The 19,255-nt window shown below is 42.3% G+C and overlaps 1 protein-coding gene across 1 annotated transcript; it reads right to left on the bottom strand.

Annotated features, from left to right (window-relative positions):
- Window positions 1-1,209: 1,209 nt before the first annotated feature.
- Window positions 1,210-18,867, bottom strand: LOC119726324 (TBC1 domain family member 10B-like). Its single transcript, XM_038197983.1, has 16 exons — window positions 18,750-18,867; window positions 16,852-16,990; window positions 15,385-15,580; window positions 14,185-14,338; window positions 13,439-13,564; window positions 12,476-12,602; window positions 11,247-11,316; window positions 10,051-10,165; window positions 8,231-8,348; window positions 6,985-7,091; window positions 6,230-6,313; window positions 5,339-5,865; window positions 4,667-4,821; window positions 2,909-3,076; window positions 2,360-2,423; window positions 1,210-1,310 (listed from the first exon to the last, which is right to left on the bottom strand). Exons 2-16 carry the CDS (start codon window positions 16,962-16,964, stop codon window positions 1,212-1,214), a joined length of 2,223 nt encoding a protein of 740 aa, XP_038053911.1. The 5' UTR covers window positions 16,965-16,990; window positions 18,750-18,867; the 3' UTR covers window positions 1,210-1,211.
- Between the last annotated feature and the right edge of the window lie 388 nt (window positions 18,868-19,255).

Here is a 19,255-nt window from a genome sequence, read left to right as displayed (position 1 = left end):
CTGTTTGTTGCACTTCAGTTGGACATTCTGTTGACAAGTTATGGCTGTTTAAAGTTCGCATTTATGTATGTCAGAAAAAGTAAAATATTGAGCAAAAGGCCTTTAAAGTTTTGTATTTGTAAAAATGAAGGATGCCAATTTTTTTTTTCTGAAAAACTGTATTATTTCACTAATTTTATACTATTTCTGTATAACAAGTGTAGTGGACATATCAAAGATTACACAAATCAATACATCTGAAAATCCTCTACTCCTGGGTAACTTTTCTACAGTGAGCTCTGAGTTTCATGGGCTGCAGCTTGTGTGAACAGGTAAGATCCTCCTACTCCTGGTAACTTTTCTCCTGTGAGCTCTGAGTTTCATGGTTCGCAGCTTGTGTGAACAGGTATGATCCTCTACTCCTGGTAACTTTTCTCATGTGAGCTCTGAGTTTCATGGTCTGCAGCTTGTGTGAACAGGTACAATCCTCTACTCCTGTGTAACTTTTCTCCTGTGAGCTCCGAGTTGCATGGGCTGCAGCTTATGTGAGCAGGTATTAGATCCTCTACTCCAGGTAATTTTTCTCCTGTGAGCTTTGAGTTTCATGGGCTGCAGCTTATGTGAACAGGTAAGATCATCTACTCCTGGGTAACTTTTCTCATGTGAGCTCTGATTTTCATGGGCTGCAGCTTGTGTGAACAGGTAAGATCCTCTACTCCTGAGTACCTTTTCTGCTGTGAGCTCTGAGTTTCGTGGTCTGCAGCTTGTGTGAACAGGTAAGATCCTCTACTCCTGGGTAACTTTTCTCATGTAAGCTCTGAGTTTCATGGGCTGCAGCTTACGTGAACAGGTAAGATCCTCTACTCCTGGTAACTTTTCTCATTTGAGCTCCGAGTTTCATGGTCTGCAGCTTGTGTGAACAGGTAAGATCATCTACTCCTGGGTAACTTTTCTCATGTGAGCTCTGAGTTTCATGGGCTGCAGCTTGTGTGAACAGGTAAGATCATCTACTCCTGGGTAACTTTTCTCATGTGAGCTCTGAGTTTCATGGTCTGCAGCTTGTGTGAACAGGTAAGATCATCTACTCCTGGGTAACTTTTCTCATGTGAGCTCTGAGTTTCATGGTCTGCAGCTTGTGTGAACAGGTAAGATCATCTACTCCTGGGTAACTTTTCTCATGTGAGCTCTGAGTTTCATGGGCTGCAGCTTGTGTGAACAGGTATTAAGATCCTCTACTCCTGGGTGAATTTTCTCATGTGAGCTCTGAGTTTCATGGGCTGCAGCTCAATCTCGGGGCTAGAGAACTGAGGACTGGAATTCAAGCGAGACATCTGCAAAACAAATGTGACACAACTCATTCAATAAATCTTGTGAAATTGTCATCCGCTTACTGGGTGTTTTCGGACGTTGTCCCAACCCAGCCAGATACAACACAGTGCATCAGATGGAAAAGTCTGGTGCACTTTGATGCATTCAGCTACCAACACCAGTGCATAAACGGTCGCTTCAGAGACAATGAGAGCTAGTCTCATTGAACAATGCCACAGTTGTATCCTGCTACAGTCGGTGACCACAGACTCTGAGACTTTGAGACTTTTGACCTGATGGATCTTGCTGCAATGGGCAGGCTTGTCACTTAGACAAGTGTTGCATGTTGCTGTGTTTGGCAGGGTTTCTTGCCAAAATACCCTGGAGGGTACTTAAGCCCATCACAAGTCCTCACAAGTCCGCAAAACTTGTTATCAAACAAGTCCTCACAAGTCCCCATGTGTCCTCACAAGTCCCCATATGTCCTCTCAAGTCCCCATATGTCCTCATAAGTCCCCATATGTCCTGACAAGTCCCCATATGTCCTCACAAGTCCCCATATGTCCTCACAAGTCCCCATATGTCCTCTCAAGTCCCCATATGTCCTCGTAAGTCCCCATATGTCCTGACAAGTCCCCATATGTCCTGACAAGTCCCCATATGTCCTCACAAGTCCCCATATGTCCTCTCAAGTCCCCATATGTCCTCATAAGTCCCCATATGTCCTGACAAGTCCCCATATGTCCTCATAAGTCCCCATATGTCCTCACAAGTTCCCATATGTCCTCACAAGTCCCCATATGTCCTCACAAGACCCCATATGTCCTCACAAGACCTTTAAAAGTCCTCACAAGTCCTGAAAACTCCTCACAACTCCTTCAGTCCCAAGTCAAGTCACAAAATGCTATTCAGATGACAAGAGATAAAAACGTTCTTTGGTTACTGTTCATCCACTCTAACTTGTGACCAAAACTGATTTGTACTCTCTTTGTGACTGAACATGTAACAGACTTGACTAGAATACTAGTTTTGGAAACTCTCAGTTGTTTGGATTTTTCCTTTTTTTCTTTACCTGTGATCTCCTGAGAGGTGTTGGGGTGTGGAACGTCTTGAAGGAATGCTGAACCTTAGCTGATCTGAGAAGGAAATGGAGATAAGTCATGATTTAGTTTTCCACATAAATTCACTACGGCCTATTTTCTGCTTTGTGAAGAACCCTTGGTTTCATTACCAGGAACAATGAAAATAAAGATTCATTAAAACAATTTCAATGATAAACCCAATACGCATTGACCAATCAGATCATGACTTTTAGTCAGGTGACCACCACAGTAGTCAAACTTGGCCACAAGCACTGTGAGAAATGTACACGGACACAAGGTGGGCGGGGCTTATGGCCAAAGGTGGGCGGGGCTAAAGGCAAAAAGTGGGCAGAGCTTAATGTCAAAGATGGGCGAGGCTCAAGACCAAAGTTTGGTGGGGCTTATGGCCAAAGGCGGGTGTGGCATATGGACAAAGGTTGGTGGGGCTTATGGCTAAAGGTGGGCATGGCTTATGGCCAAAGGTGGGCGTGGCTTGTGGTCAAAGGTGGGCGGGAAAGATTGAAAACAATGACACATACTTGCTGATGATTCTGCGTCCGCTTGGCGTGTTAAGCGGTTTGATGTTCTCCAGCTTTCGTAGAGTAGCCCTGTCGCCTGATCTGCGGGGGCTGAAGCGAACACCTTTGACAGAGTCTCTTTTAACAGAGGGCAAGTTGGAGGAGTTGAGTTTCAGGATACCATCCAAACTGCAAGGCAAGAAGAAAGAGGTTTTCATGTTTTCAATTATTTTGAAGTTGAAGAAAGATATAAGCCATTTGCAAGTGACCTATACTCTTTGCGATTTAAATTAAAAAAAACATCTGGTACACTGACTTGCTCAGAATGCTGGGCACATTTTAACTTTGAATTCTCCAGACCAAAGACACTGTTGCTAATCACATGATTCAGGGCAAGCTCTTGCATAGTTACGTAAGAGACGCTCAGCACCAATACATTGTTCACAATGGGTGAGAATGGCACAAAGACACCAGACCATATCGGAGCTGGGGGTTGCTCGCGTCAGGCTTGTTCTGAATCACGTGATATAGTAACAGTCTCTTTGGTCGGGAGAATGCAAACTTAAGCATTGGATTAAGTCAGCGTTCCAGATTTTATTCAAATTTAACTCGCAAATGGCTTATTGAATGGAGAGGGGATTGAACCTGCAACCTCCGGGGCAAAGGAAAGTTTTTGTCACATTTCATTTTGAAAAACTTGTGACTTGACTAGAAAATGGATGACTTGTCTTTGTGATGACTTGTGATTAACTTGTTATGATTTGTGATGACTTGTGATGGACTTGTGATGCTTTCTGATTGACTTGTGATGACATGTACTTGTACCAAGTTGCAACACTCATGGCTCACAGCCAACTGACACACCTGAGCGAGCAGGACACTCAGCAGGCATCCCAGTCCAACACAATGCCCAGGGCTGACAGCCAACTGACACACCTGAGCGAGCAGGACACTCAGCGGGCATCAAAGTCCAACACAATGCCCAGGGCTGACAGCCAACTGACACACCTGAGCGAGCAGGACACTCAGCGGGCATCCCAGTCCAACACAATGCCCAGGGCTGACAGCCAACTGACACACCTGAGCGAGCAGGACACTCAGCAGGCATCCCAGTCCAACACAATGCCCAGGGCTCACAGCCAACTGACACGCTCGAGCGAGCAGGGCATCCCACTCCCACACAATGCCCAACAGACAACCAATCAGAATCTACCAACGTAAGCAGTCCCAATCCTAACACAGCCTACTTTAATAAGGAGTAGCATCTCCAACTCTCTTCAGTCTCCTGACGATGACTAGAGCAGGCTAGTCGAAACATTGAAACCAAAGACAAGTTCTTTTACAACTTAAAGCAGGCATGTTCTTATCAGAACTAAAACTACTTAGCGAAAGTTGATAATAAGCTGGACAAGTTCTTATCAGAACTAAATACAGGCATGCAACTGGGAATTTGGAAAAAATGAGAAAGCTCCTAACCACAAAAGACTTTGTACAGTCAAATTGGGTTTTGCCCTTCACCAACGTTTAAACATTGTATACTCAGTGTGTTACCTCCCGAATGAAAGTTGGAAAGAAATCACTCGGGTGAAAATTCCATCTTATAATACTTTGTACAGTGTTTTTCAAATTTAATGGCATTCATGAGTTTGTAAAAAAACGAGAAAATCAGCAGATCCGAGGAAAAGTAGCATGCCTGTAGATATCCACTGAGCAGTAGTCATTACCACATGGTGTTAACGCAAACCGAATTGATACTCAATTGTAGACAATCAACATTACCAACTGTCCTCTGTAGCGATAATGCACGGTGAGATTCGGTCGTCTTCATCTTCCGTCTTGTGGTCGTCTTTTGTCCGTGCAGCTACGGCCGAGTTGTTATTGACATCTGCCTCACCCAATGCAGCCTGCAGTTTCTCCATCAACTTGGGGTCAGGCTTGCTGGATAGGCAGCTTTCTTTCTGCTACAATACAAATATTTTAAATTAAAAAAAAAAATAATAAAAATATTGCCTAGTCTGCTGTGGTGGACTCATAGGCATATAATAAAACCTAGACACGACATTAGCTATTGCGCCTGTGAGCAAAATGCTACGCGTATTACGCGAAGGCGTCACACAAGAGAGCGGTCTCACGCGTTATTTTGACTCTTTTGGTCCCGTACGCATGCGGGAAACAAATAACTAAGTGGTGCACAAGTGCATTGGCGCTGGCCTGAACATTCGTGGTATACATGTACGTATGAAGCATGCGTGTAAATCGAAGCCACATTATAAATCGTGCATCGCGCCAGGCCACGTGACGCAGCCCATTTTGCTCACAGAATTCACAACGTACAAGCAGTTAATGTCGTGTCTAGGTTTTAATATGGGTGGACCACAAAAATTGCCATGAACTGGCAAAAATGTGGATCTGGGTTCAATATTATTGTTGGGTTGAATTACTTACTTTGACTAATTCCTCTGAAACGACAGAAGTGTACTGGTTATTGCCGCCTCCAAAAATCATCATGCCTTGCTGAACGGGGAGTGAGAAAGTCAAAGCCTTCAGCCCTTCCTTCCAAGGGGACGTACAAGAGGCTGTGGCTGGCTCGAAGAATTTGCTCCACTTAACAGATGCGGTGGCAACAGTTTTACGACTTGAGTCTGGGTCCTTGCCCTTCATTGATGGAGCTTTGGTGTTTCTTGACGCTGTGCTGCCTTGGTGGAGAGTGGGTGCCAGATTTAAGTTCTTCAAGTCTGGTGCCTTGTGTTCTGCAGATGATGTTGGGTTGGAGTGTTGCAGTGCGGTGGTGTTAGAGGGGCGAGGTACCAGACCAGCTGTAGCCTTAGCCACTCCGGGTGTCTTGCGTCTCTGAGTGACTCTGTTTGCTGCCCTCGCCTTGGCTGTCTGGGAGCGCGTCGTTGACCCGCGCTGGGCCTGCTGATTGGAGGATTTGAACAGGCTCAGGACTCGCCGAAACACTGAGGTCTCATTTTCCTCTGTCAACGGTAAAGTTTTTAAAAGCATTTCAAAACAAGACGACATCAAGTACAGCAAACACATGAAGACTATGGGAACCTGTTTTGTTTTACGGAGTACCGAAGTGAATACATGTACATCACTTCATACATCATACAAAGACATTGCGCGCGTGATTCAGCCCGTGAACCAACACGCGCGCGTACTCCATTCGTTTGCACTACACTTTCTGGTTCTCAATGATGTCACACTTCCGTACTCCATACAGAAGGTTTATGTACAGTTCTGTAGTTATATTTTATTGTCCAGTTCTGTAGTTGTATCTTCATTTTTTATTGTGGCTTTATCGCATTTTTTTTTCTCAAAGCCAAAAAAAATGCGTACCTTCGGTCTCGCCATTGCGGGGGCGCTTTTCCACCACCTCTGCCTTGCCAGCATCAGAATCAATGCGACGTCTCCTTTTCCTTCCTAATTAAAAAAAAAATCAATGTGTTTTACAAAGGAAAAAAAAAATGAAGAGTCTTCCACTGAAATATGTTGCAAGGGTTATTTCACACACAAAAGGCTGTTTTACTCTGGGCGTGAAAACACAAATGTCGACCCAAATTTGTGATGTCAAAGCTGAATGCACTTCATCTCTGGTGAGTTTAGCAAGAAATGTTTTGTTGGATGCGCTTTCTGTTCGCAAGTGTGTGTTAATTATGAAAAGGCTTCTTATCCGTCTTGTTAACCAGGTCGCGTCGGAGAACGTGATACCACACACTGGCTGTTTTTAAACACAGGCACGACTGACCGGTTAAAACATCAAGATTGCCTTGACTCGCCTCCGGGTGACGTCTAAACTCGCTAATCCCTCGTGTCTTTTGTACACACACAAAAAGTCTGTGAAGTCTGTGGAGGCGGACCATGTGTTGATCTTTAATTGGCAGTTGTGCATGGCCTATTGTTGTACAATTTACGTTGTAAGTTTATGGCAAAAATATCGCACACATACTGTTGAAATTACTCTTGCGAATCAGTATTTGTGTCTGTATATCAGAAGTTAATTGGCTGGAAAACTTTTCCTTTTGCAAAAATCGAAATTTTCGACAAAAATCATCCCAGCGCAAAGTGGTTAAAGGTTAATATTATAACTGTACCTGGTTTATCATCAGATTCCTCAGCTACTATGGCCTGCAGGGAATCAATTTCCCACTTTTCAACGGTGGTTCTCCAAACGACTGGCAGTAGATGCTCAGCATTTACTCTGCAGTCAAAACACAGACAACCAACTAAATATACATGTAATGTGGTGTTTGCCCGGGCTCCACGTAAAGTGTCTTGCCAAAGGGCACAAGGTGGTGCTTGCAAAGTGAAATTATACAAATGTCTCGAAGCAATTCACATTATTATCCCTGTTCATCAGAGAGTGGGTTAGGTTACATACGCAGCAATTAAAGATCGATACAATCTTTCTCTACCCTCACAGGTACTCTAGGTTATTGTTGTAAAGTGTCTTGCCCAAGAACACAAGCACCACCCTTTCAGGCTTGCATACCACTGCACACGAGTTCAGTCTTTCAAAACGTTGGGTCACAATTTTGATTCTGAGTTTGGAATGGATTGTATTTGATTCTTGCAACTCTACTGATACCTTAATTCGTCACCGTCAGCACAAGTGACCTTCACCGCCGCAAAGTGGAAAATGTGTGTTTCAAGACACAAGGGATTTAAAGTTGATGATGTTTTGAAACGGTGTTCTGAATATCGTTTTATCCTTAAAATTCATATTTTGTTGCATTGTCTGAAAGCTGGGATCTTGAATGACACGTTAATGTATGATTTTTATTGAACATAATAACTATTAACGAGTTACCAAACTAAATTAATCATAAGTACACTTTGTGAAAACTCAAAAATCAGATAACGCTGTGTTCGAGTTTTCACGAAGTGACGCTAACCATGTGTATAAGTTATGGGCTTAGCTTTACTTTGTTAAAATGCCAGAAGTGAGTTCTGCATATCAAATGACATTTGTGTTACTTTGTGAAAACGCAAAACCCCTTTTTGACGCGTAGTATGCAGGCAGTTTACACGCAAAAGAATGGTATAGTACACTTCGTGAAAACGTATTTTCCGGTTTTGACCCATAAAGTTACAAACGTTAATTAATATTAATTAATATTTTGACAAAACTAATTAACTCTGTGTATAGTAACTTCTTGAGGTGATAGTTTATGTGTAATTAATCACCAATTAGGAAAAAAAAAATATCGAAAATTGAAATCGCAAAACATTGATTTTCGATGTAAGTGTCACTTCGTGGTGACGGTGCCGAATTGAACAAGGATCAACGGCCATCATTTTTGTGCCAATTAGGAGAGAATTCTTGGTTTGAACACTCACAGTTCTGGTGGGGGATGCAGGAGTCGGGGAAGGATGCGAGCTAAGTCTGTAGTCTGGAGCAACTCATCTTGACTGAGGCGTAGCACAGCCAAAGCTACGCGGAATATAGTACAGATACCTGTGATAGATTAAAAATTTCAAACATGAAAATGACTAAAATTACCTTTAGGTCTTCATTTGACTGACTCAAATTTGGACCAAAAATAATGCCTTCGTCAAAACACAAGACGAATATTAGCTCCCAACTCGCAAGTTGTTTCCACGATATAGCCCCCTCAAAATACACTCCTCAGTTGCTTTTGGTGATATTTCGCATTTTTAAAGGCCCATGCCTCAAAATTGCATGCCTTCACGTTGTAATTTCTTAACGAAGGAAATCACATTGTACAAGGTATCCAATTTACATGGTTCAGCTCTAAAAGTTAGGTAGCAATTTTACTTTTTGGTCCCAAAACGCTGATTTGTTAGGTATGAGATTTTCAATTTTGTAAAAGTCTGAAAATCGGATGAAAGGTCTGCAAGATACATTTCCTTCTCTACTCATGATAATGTCTTTCTCTCAGATTCATAAAGTCTGATATTTCACACTAAAGTCTGAAAAATATCATGCCTGTTTGTTTTGGTGAACGTGGGTAATTGTTTGCAATTTTATTTTATCCCAGTGTGATGCTAACCTGGACTCTAAGTAAATCTTTGCTTCAAAACAAGGGTGGACTTAATTGTAGTCTAGGGGCAAGATGTTGTCATGGTTTGATATGCGATAACCTGCCGCTGCGAGAGGGCGTTATCAGGACCAACCAATATGATCAACGAACTGTCAGTTCCTAAAATCTCCCCCCGAAAAATGGGGGAAACTAGTGCGCATGCGCGACTTCTGCAGGCAATTACGGTCCATTCTCAACCCCACACATACTACACACAACAAAAGAGCTGACCAGTGAAGTTGCACAAACGTCTTGCTGCATCTTTCACATTACTGGAAGAAATTTGAGAGTTTGCTTCGGAACTACTTTGCCTTTTTTTAATGCACGCTGCATATATTAGGCCAAACAGGTGCGCCTGCATTACACAACCAATAGGAATTGGCCTAGACGTTGCTACTGACGGTGTGTGGATGATATATTGATTGGTCATGAAAACGCCCTGTCGCAGCGGTGGGTTATCGCGGCGGCGGGTTATCGCGTATCAAACCATAACAACGTCTAGCCCCTAGACTCACTAAATTGCAGCTTAAAGGCCGGTTTATACTAGGCGCGAAAGCGAACATGAACGTGTGATGTCACAGCCAGTTTTGGCGCTGGAAATTCGCAAAACTTGAACGCATTTCAACTCGGGCGAATTTCGCAGCAAACGTTTTGTGACATTTTGAATTCGCTTTTATGTCAAGAATGAACCAGCCATTAGGCCAAAAAAAAAAATATTCGGTCTCTGGTCAGACCACAGTTCCGGAATTGACGCGGCGACGCGGCTTTTTTTTCTTTTTCTTCAAGCTTGGATTGTACAGACAAGGTGGGGTCTATTTTGCTTTTTTGGTGTCCTCATGTACATTGGTGTCCTTCATAATTTGCCTTGGTGCTCTCGATCATTTGCCTTGGTGCAATTTCCCATTCCTTGGTGCTCTTTGGTAAAAAAAAAATTGAGGAGGTGCGGCAATAGAGGGCGCTGTTGGAGCTACCGCGGAACATTTTGGAAAAAAAAAAGATTGACGCGCATGATTAAAATCGACGCGCGCACTGACCAGAGACCGACTTATTATTTTTTTTTGGCCTTACTAGTGGTGTAGCCCTCAAACCTTGGGTTTGGGAGGGGGCGGAGCTTACCATCCAAAAGAAGGAGGTCCCATATTGCAAGGACAGTATCCCAGCAGGGAAAGGACGTGTAGAGACACATGAACCACGGCGTGACGAAGGTTAGGAGGTGCAGATCCATGGATGCCTGTTGTAAGATAAGGCGTGAGAAAGTATATGGTTTAGAGCGCCCTCTGTTGGCTGTTTCAGACATCATAATCATCATTAGCCTAATTCAATCCACTGCTGGATGAAGGCCTCTCCACTAACTTTCCATGCTATTCGGTCCCTTGCCAGTTGTTTCCATTTCTTCTCTATGAAATCAGAGATTTCATCTCGCCATCTCTTAGGCTGTCTTCCTTTCCGCCTCTTCAACGATAATGGCGTCCAATTCATTACTTTCAGGGTCCATCTATGGTTGTTGCTTATCATGACATTTCCTGCCCAACTCCACTTTTTCCTTTTGATCTCAACTATTATGTCTTGCACCCCTGTCTTTCTTCTAAGATCTTCGTTCCTAATTCTGTCTCTCTTTGTGGCTCCAATCATTATCCTTTCCAGACATTCAGGCAAATTTGACACAGAATGAAGCAGGGCCAAATTTCATCATGCTCTGCTAACCACACAATTCCGTGGTTACAATCACCATTCTGTGCTATTAACTGCGCTAGCAGAACAATTCTGTGCTAACCCTGTAAGCACAGAATCCCTAGTAATATGGGATGTACGCATGTGCAGAAGCCAAAATTCCTCGCTAATGCGTGACATGGGCTAATCGTAAGCACAGAATTTTCTGCGTCAGTAAGCAGGGATTTTCACTTACAGTAAGCAGAGCCAAGATATTGGGCCCTGGTGATCTAACAAATTGCCTGGCAACTTCAAGAAAATGAAGTGGGCAATTTCAGCATTGTGGGGAAGTGTAATGTCCATGACAGAGCCAATTAACCATGATATTCAATTAATGATTCAGAGAAATGATCCAACACTCCTAGTCTGCATTCTCCTTGACCATTGCTAGATGATGGATGTATAAGATTGGAAGAAAAAATAACATTTTCAGGTTTATTCACTGAGCTCTTAAAAACTCGGTCATGGACATTACATAACGCTGGAATTGCCCAACTAGTGTATCTGATTCCACCACTACAAGACGGTCACACATCTTTGAACATTCCTGCTCTGTTTTACCTCTTTTCTGAAGGAAGAACAAACAAATAGGCAAAACTTACAAGATGATTGGCAAATTTTGGCAGTCTGTGGGTGATCAACTTCTGGAAGACAGCTGCATGTTGCTGGATCCTGGAAAAAGTAAAGGACAAAAGAACTGAGGTTCTCTTGAAGATGACCACATATTTTTTCGCGAAAAAGGCACAATTGCAGAACACCCCGCCACTCATCTATCCCACCTCATAGCCGGCTACGCGGATATGGAGTCACGCTTGACTGCTCACCCACAAAACGAGTGCATTTCGCACTACGTATCCGCGTAGCCACTCCAGGGGAGCTACTTTGGACTTCAACGTTTTTTTTTTTATCCTCCCCATTCAGGTAACATTGTATGCATACAGATTCATCTCCTTGGAGGATTTTTGTAAAAAGGGAAAATGGCGCCCTCTTTTGCCTCTCTCAACTCAATCCCACTCCGTGTCCCCATATTCGAGTAGCCACTCTGCGGGAATTACTATGGACTTATACTTTTTCCTAGCTCCATCATATTCTCCAATAAACCCATCACGGTAGAATCGCGTCAACGCAGCTTAAATTGTCAAATTACATGATATACAAATGGACGCAGAACATTCAAAATCTGAGACAATCAAAACTTAACGTACACAATTCCATAGGGTTGTCTATAAGGGGCGTGGCTAACTCGCAAACAGCGATAGGTCAATTACTCCCACTACAGGATTGTTGCTGTATATCAGCTCCATAAAATAAGCAAAAAAAAGATAGTTTTGTGTGACTTAACCCTCCGCAGAGTGACCTGGTTTCATTTTGCGATCAGGTGACCGAATTTTTTGAATAAAAAAAAAAAATTGAGGGCCAATGACGGTCACCTTCCATCTAATCCTCATTCAACCCTTGCCAAATAAGCTGGTTCAATGAACTTTGCAGCCAGGGCTTCACCCAGGCCGTGTCAACAAACTTTCGACCAGGCCTCCTGCCAAGTCCCATTGAACCATATACAAACACCTGTAACTTGACACAGCCATCTCCCTTCATAGCCGCAAACCACAGCCGCCAGTCAATTATCTTTTAAGTGCACTGTCTGGCAACTGCCTGGACACTGTCTTGCACGTGGCTTTTTGTTGTTTTGACATGAATAGGGTCTTGCGTAGTGCAGGGAAGTACCTGTGGCCCAAAGGGCCCCCGTTGGCGAGTTCTGATAAAAAAAATTTGTAAACGCTGGGCAGGGTTAAGACATTGAAAAAGATTTGGCATTGTGCCAAATGCTGACCTGAGCAAAGACTGGTCGAAGTATCCAGACAGGTACTTGGGTTTCTCGAAGAGCGCCACCATTGACCAGAATGCCTCCTCCTCGTCCGTCATCTGCATCAGCAGCATGCCGGCAATGTAGGACATTCCTATCGATTAAATATTGATATTATCAGCGTGTGAAATAGTGCTCAGAAATATTAAAGCTGTGTAAACATCAACTGTCCTGTCCAATAGTGACATGCATAGAAGCGATCGATTGAAAAGTGGTGTTCCATTTCTAAATCCAAAATTGAGTGTTGTGAAAATTTACTTTGTTTTAAAAACGTACACTAATATTTTATTTCGACTTTTAGTACTTCTGTTTTGATGACATTTTCAGCAACTTGACCAGAATGGAATTGAATGTGACCTGTAATTTATATTAATTGTAAATAATACATAATAATAATACGTATTATAAAGTGCACATATCCACCAGTATTGGTGCTCAAGACGCTACATCATTATTACCCAGCTCATTGAGCCAATGAAACATTCCAAAGACAATCTCAGCTCCCTGGGGAGTATACAGCTTGATGCTGCCATTTAGGCGCAAAGCAGCTAAAATCAACCACAATAACCATCTCCGGGGTGGAGAGAAGCAATGAGTGACAAAGTGCCTTGCCCAAGGGCACACGCATCCACTCGAACCCACAACCAGCGGCATTACTCGCTCGCAGACCATCAATTCAATGATCCAGACCATGAGGCCACGGCACTCTAATTGTTTAGTTAAAGGCGTCACTGCAAAAAAAATTGATTCTTGTTTTCCAACTTTCTCTAAGGTCATAATACTCATGTACTTATTGAGAAAACAAAAGTATAAGTACAGTCATAGTAACAGTAGAAACACATAACCACAAACAAAAAACAATTTGCAATCTCCAGCACCTTTGGACAGGACTGTGGTTACCAGGAATAATGGATACCAGTGATTTCTCACCCTGACAGTAGCCGACTTGCGGGTTGTACAAGGCGTAGACGGCTAGTAGGCGGAACAGAGATGCCCGGCCTTCCTTTGCTTCATGCGATCCCTCCATGAACTGACGATGAGTTGGGAAGGTACGATCTGATAAAGTTGAATACGATACAATGCAATTAAGCGTTTCACAATCAATTTTGGTCAAGAATATAGTTCGACTATCTTTCTGGAGAAGAGTTGTAATGACTCGAGTCAATGATTCGACTCGAGTCCGACCCGAGTCACAACTTTTGGTGACTCGACTCGACTGGGGCCGTAATTAATGACGCGACTCGACTGGCTGTGGGCGATTTCACATAAAGCTCTTGGATTCGAACACTGGCTAAACTTATGGCCTCCTTTTATAAATTTTGGTATATAGTGTTCAAATATTCATTACTCCAATTTACTTGAGCTAAATATTCGACTCGACTCAACCTTTTGACCTAATGACTCCACTCGACTCAAGTCACTTCTTTAAAATGACTCGACTCAAGGCACTTCTTTAAAATGACTCGACTCAAGCCACTTCTTTAAAATGACTTGATTCAAGTCACTTCTTTAAAATGACTCGACTCAAGTCACTTCTTTAAAATGACTCGACTCGACTCAAGTCACAAAAATCAGTGACTCGTTACAACTCTGATCTGGAGCTCTTGTGAATGTCACATAGCGCCCTCTACTGCTGATACACGGAGGCAATAAACTACTTGGCTTCAAATCCTTACCCACGTCTACGGTAATTTGTCGGATGACTTGCGGCGGTACGGGAAAGCTGATTTCAGACTCTGCCGTGACGTTCCAGTCGACCTGGTTGGGCCTGAGGCAATACTCGCTGATCCCGATGTCCACTAGCTCCCTGCGAATCAGCCGCACACTTGTCTGAGATAAAAAAAAAAGGATATCTAACCGGGTTCCCGCAGAAATCTTTGACTAAAATTCCATGACATTTCCAGGACAAAATCACGGCTGTCCACAACCAATTCCTGTGCTGTTTGGACATCTTAGGAGCCCATCTTCAAGACCTCAGTAGAATCCATCCTCCTCTACGGTTGCGAGTCCTGGACCCTGACCAAACAGATCTCTGCATCCATTGATGGCACCTATACACGGATGTTGCGGGCTGTTCAGAAGGTTTCTTGGCAACAACATCTCCCTAACTCTGTTCTGTATGGTGCCCTTCCCCCTATCTCCACCACCATCAGACAGCGTCGCCTTCGGCTAGCCGGTCACGTTTATCGACATAATGAGCCAGCTAGTCAAGTTCTCCTCTGGAATCCTGAAGCCCCTCGACGAAAAGGTCGTCCCAACATGACCCTGAAAACATCCATCGAGCTAGAAACTGGTCTGAGTGGTCCATCTCTTTCCAACACTATGCTCGACAGGGACAGTTGGGCCCAACTCATCAAGTCATCATGAAAATAAATGAATGAAGAAGAAAAGGAGCCCATTTACAATACCACTGGCCAGTCATCACACAGGCAAGGGACGCCACTCCCTTTCAGCCTTCCAGTTTGACACGAGACCACTAGGCAAGATTCTGTGACTTTTCCGTGACTTTTCTCTGGGAATATAAACTTTCCATGACTCCTCGTTAAATATCAAATATTCCATGACTTTTCCAATGATTTTCCATGATAGCTTTAAATTCCAGGAGTTTCCTGGATTTTTCCGGTACTATGGAAACCCTGCAGAAATTATGAACCAAACTATTTCATCATGTCCTTCAAAATGATATGTTTGCCTCTTTATTATGCAATTGGTTTAATGGTAACAGATCCTTACAGCTGTCAAACTGCTGTTGGCAAAAAGTCTTAGCTTTAATTGAGAACAAATTTTAAGGCTGAGTAAACAACAACAAAAAGTTTCTTGTACAGGGTAATTGTTTTTGTCTTTTTAAGTACTGATTTTTGGATATAAGTGTGTACCTTATAGTTGAACTTTGACGTCTGTTTGAGGTGTTGGCATCCCAACAGATTCTGCCACAGCTGTTGCCGTAGCGACGGTGGTACGCCTTTCCTGAGCAGGGACCTGAGTTTGCTGCAGCCATTGGTCTGGGTCCGAGACCAGTCCGTCAGCACGGCCTTCCACGCTTCCATGTGAGCCGGACTACTCTTGTTTTTTCTAATGTTATACATTCAACAAAAAAAGCAATTAGGTTGAATTATTTGTTAAAATGGCAAAAAAACGTTTGAAACTGGTTGTATTTCATCTCCACATTGCTGGGTTTTTTTTAAGTTACACCCCTGAAAAAATATAACCTTTGTTGAAATTGCAATTTTTCAAGCAACAAGTTATTGGCAGTGGATATTTGCAGGACACCGTTTTTCTTGTAGTAAACGTATATTTACATTAGGCCTGGGCGAGTAGTGGATTTTCCCACTCGAGTACCCGCAGAGAATTGACTTGTGAGTAGTCGAGTACTCACTAGTAGTTTACTAAATTCCCATAAAAACAACTTTTGAGCATTACTAAGAAGGGCGTAAATACTAATAAACAGCGCGGAAGACGCACCACATTCGTCAACACTCAGATATCTTTACTACGCAAAGTTTTGGCTCATTTTACTTGAAAATGTATTTGTTGAGAGTGCTAGTGGAATCCCAAGGAAACAGATGGCGGTAGTGATTCCTTTATTGCGGGGAACAGACAAGTTTGGCGCAGAAGCCCAGTGGCGCGCGCACCCAGGATTTGGCTTGGGGGGCTCACAATTTTTTGTAAGAAATTTGAATTTGTAAAAAAAAAATGTTGCCCAAAATGTTTGGCCGTGGAAAAAATTGGGTTTTTTTGAAAAAAAAATTTGGAGGACGGATTATTTTGACGTTGTTGGCACCATTTGCACCCCTATTATACTACTTTAAAAAAGGGCCACATACATACATGTACATATCACCACGGTCAAATCGTGGGACAAAAAAGAAAATTACCAAAAAAACCCCAAACCTTGACAAAATTCATGAGTACCTACTTCTACTCATGCCTGGATGAGTACTCGACTAGAAGAAAAACCAGGAGTAGAACAACAAGCAGCAAACACTACTAGTTAGTACTCGAGTACTCGGGTTACACGCCCAGCACTAATTTACTTCACATTGGCTGCAATGGCACTCTTTTAAAAGTTTTAGTAAACACTACTTTGCCGGTAGTCCGAGTAACTAGGACTCTCTACAAGTTGCCTTTTTTAACATTTGGTCACGGTCTCGCAAAAGACCATGACCAAATGCAAAAAAAAACCCGGCGATTTGTAGATAGTCCTACGTAGTTACTTGGACTACATGTAGTTTGACAGAGGATTCAAAGACGACGTCTGGCAAAGCAACGTTTACTCAAAGGAAACCGGCGCTGGCCAAATATCCACTGCCAAAGTTTGTTAATAGCTCCATGATTCAACCAACATTTCAGTGGGATGGTGTCTTTCCGATTCACAGAACGTTTTGTCGTTGAAGACGGCGAAGCCATGCTGATCATATCGCTCCACACCCTCGGGGAAATCGGCCGCAATCTTCATGATCAATTCTGAGTTGGTAAAAAAATCTGAAAATAGAGAGATAATATCTGTTTTGAACAGGTAACATTAATCCATTACTGTGATAACAGTGTGATTTGAAAGTCAAAGTTTCCAAACGTAAAGGGGGGGGGGGGGGGAACCTCGTCTATCCTTGTTTTTGGAGGCCATCATAATGTTTATGTGCACAATAAAATGGTGGGGTTTTTTTTGGGGGGGGGGTTCGAATTTTAATTTTTCATCCATTTTTGAACAGTTAATTATTCAAACAGTACGGCAGTAAACACAAATACAAAATTAGAAAAACATATCGGAAAGAATGTTACATCCTTACGCCACTGTTTTCATCATTTAGTATCTCAATGAAGGTCAGTCATTGCGAAAATGTTGAAAAGACATGAATCTGGAATTGACAAACACTCCCAATTTTGTTGGAAAATAATACGGTAATCCATACTTTCAGGACCCCGTTCCTATATACATTGTAAGGTTAAAAGAATCACCAAAACAGCTGACTAAATGACACCCAAAAGTAACATTCTGATATTTCTTGACACATTTGAACAGTTGACTGCGCAATAGTCGTAGCCTTGTTGCCATTTTGTGATTGGACAATTAACGACGTTGATGCACATGTACGCAAGTACGACGTACGGTACCATGTACACTACGGGCGCCGCATGTACATGTTCATCGTACAAGACCAGGTTTTTCTGTGACACATTTCGTTCACATAATGATACAGAAAGGGGGAAAGGAAAAACTTTTAATCATTTCACAAAACCCTACTGTGTATATATCTCGATATCTAAATGAACATTGCAAGCTATCTGCAATGATTCGTTGGACATTAATTTTGTGCTTTAACTTTGAGAATGGAAGAATTACTTCTCTCTTTAAAAACAACTTATTTTATTCATCTTTATTCATGCTTTCTTTGAAAAAAAATTATTTTACGAATGTAAATTTATTAATTTTATGTACATATTATGCGTATTAAAGATCCCTGCTTTTCTTTTCAATCATTGTTTTAATTTGAAAATAGTTAAGAAGTTTTTAAAAACATACCTCCCTATAATATCTAAAAGGACTGATGATGCGACCGGAAGAACTAATTACTTAACACTTCAATTCCGTATTCACTTTCCTGCATTTCTATTTCTATTGAAATTCTATTTTTTTTATGATGTTCATTTATGATAACAGACCGTCACTAAAATGATTGTATTGTATGGTCACTATACCGAGTGCGGATCCCAGGTGCGTAAGCAGCGCTACTTGCAACCGCGCTTGCAGCATAGCTACTTGCACTGGAGATATGAAGACACCATCAAACGAATGTCGTTCATCGTCCAATCACAAAATGGCAACAAGGCTACGACTATTGCGCAGTAACAGTTGGCAAGACACCATCTTGAATATCAGCGGGTTTAATTTTGTGGAAAGAGGGCAGGGCTTTGATTTATGAGGGGTACTAAAAGACGACGATGACAAACAAAAATATATTTAAAAAAGCAAGATGGCGACCTGCAAAAAAAATTAGGAAAGTCACATTTTCTTTGAAAGTGCTTTCAAAACTACAACTCAATTGAATTTATCTGAAGAAAAAAAACACTTTGGTACTGGACAGTTTAGTCCTAAACTTAGGCCTACCGAAAAGACTGACTGACTGAAAAAATGCACTCGGGAGTGGCGTCTGGATTTACACTAAATTCTTTCCCAAATATCAATCAACCAATAAAGTAGTCACATTTACTTCTATTCATAAATATTAAAGAACAAACTTACGACAGAATTCTTCTTCCAATCCTCCTATTTCTGCAAGTTTTTTAACCAAACATCGCTCGCTTTCACATCAACCGCTTCGCATCCAAATGCCAAATCAAAACAGGACGCTGTCTAGTCTCAAGGGCGCCCTCACTTTAGAGAAAATAATCACTCACGTTGAGGGCGCCCTAATACTTCACCGACGCGCAGGTCCAACAGGTCAGAAAAATGAATGTAGTTTTCACCTGACGGTGATGTGGTGAAATGACGAAAGTGAGGAATCTTAAAAGAGCAGAGGAGTTTAGCTGAAAATTCCTGTACCTCTGAGTAGAGCCTTCTCATGTCAGTTGATAATTATAATTTATAATGTACGGAAGACTATAAGTGCCAGGTACCTCTTTCTCTTTCACAGCAAAGCGTTTCTCTTTCGCGGTGGTGGTGTGTAGTCACACTGATAATAATAGTTAAAACATCTCCTTGAAAAGATATATCTAGATGCACCACCGCGAAAGAGAACGCAAAGAGAA

This window comes from Patiria miniata, unplaced genomic scaffold, assembly GCF_015706575.1.
Source record: "Patiria miniata isolate m_02_andy unplaced genomic scaffold, ASM1570657v1 HiC_scaffold_1, whole genome shotgun sequence".
NCBI lineage: Eukaryota > Metazoa > Echinodermata > Asteroidea > Valvatida > Asterinidae > Patiria > Patiria miniata.
Note: the sequence above shows the minus strand (reverse complement) of the source record. Positions and strands in the feature narration are given on the sequence as shown.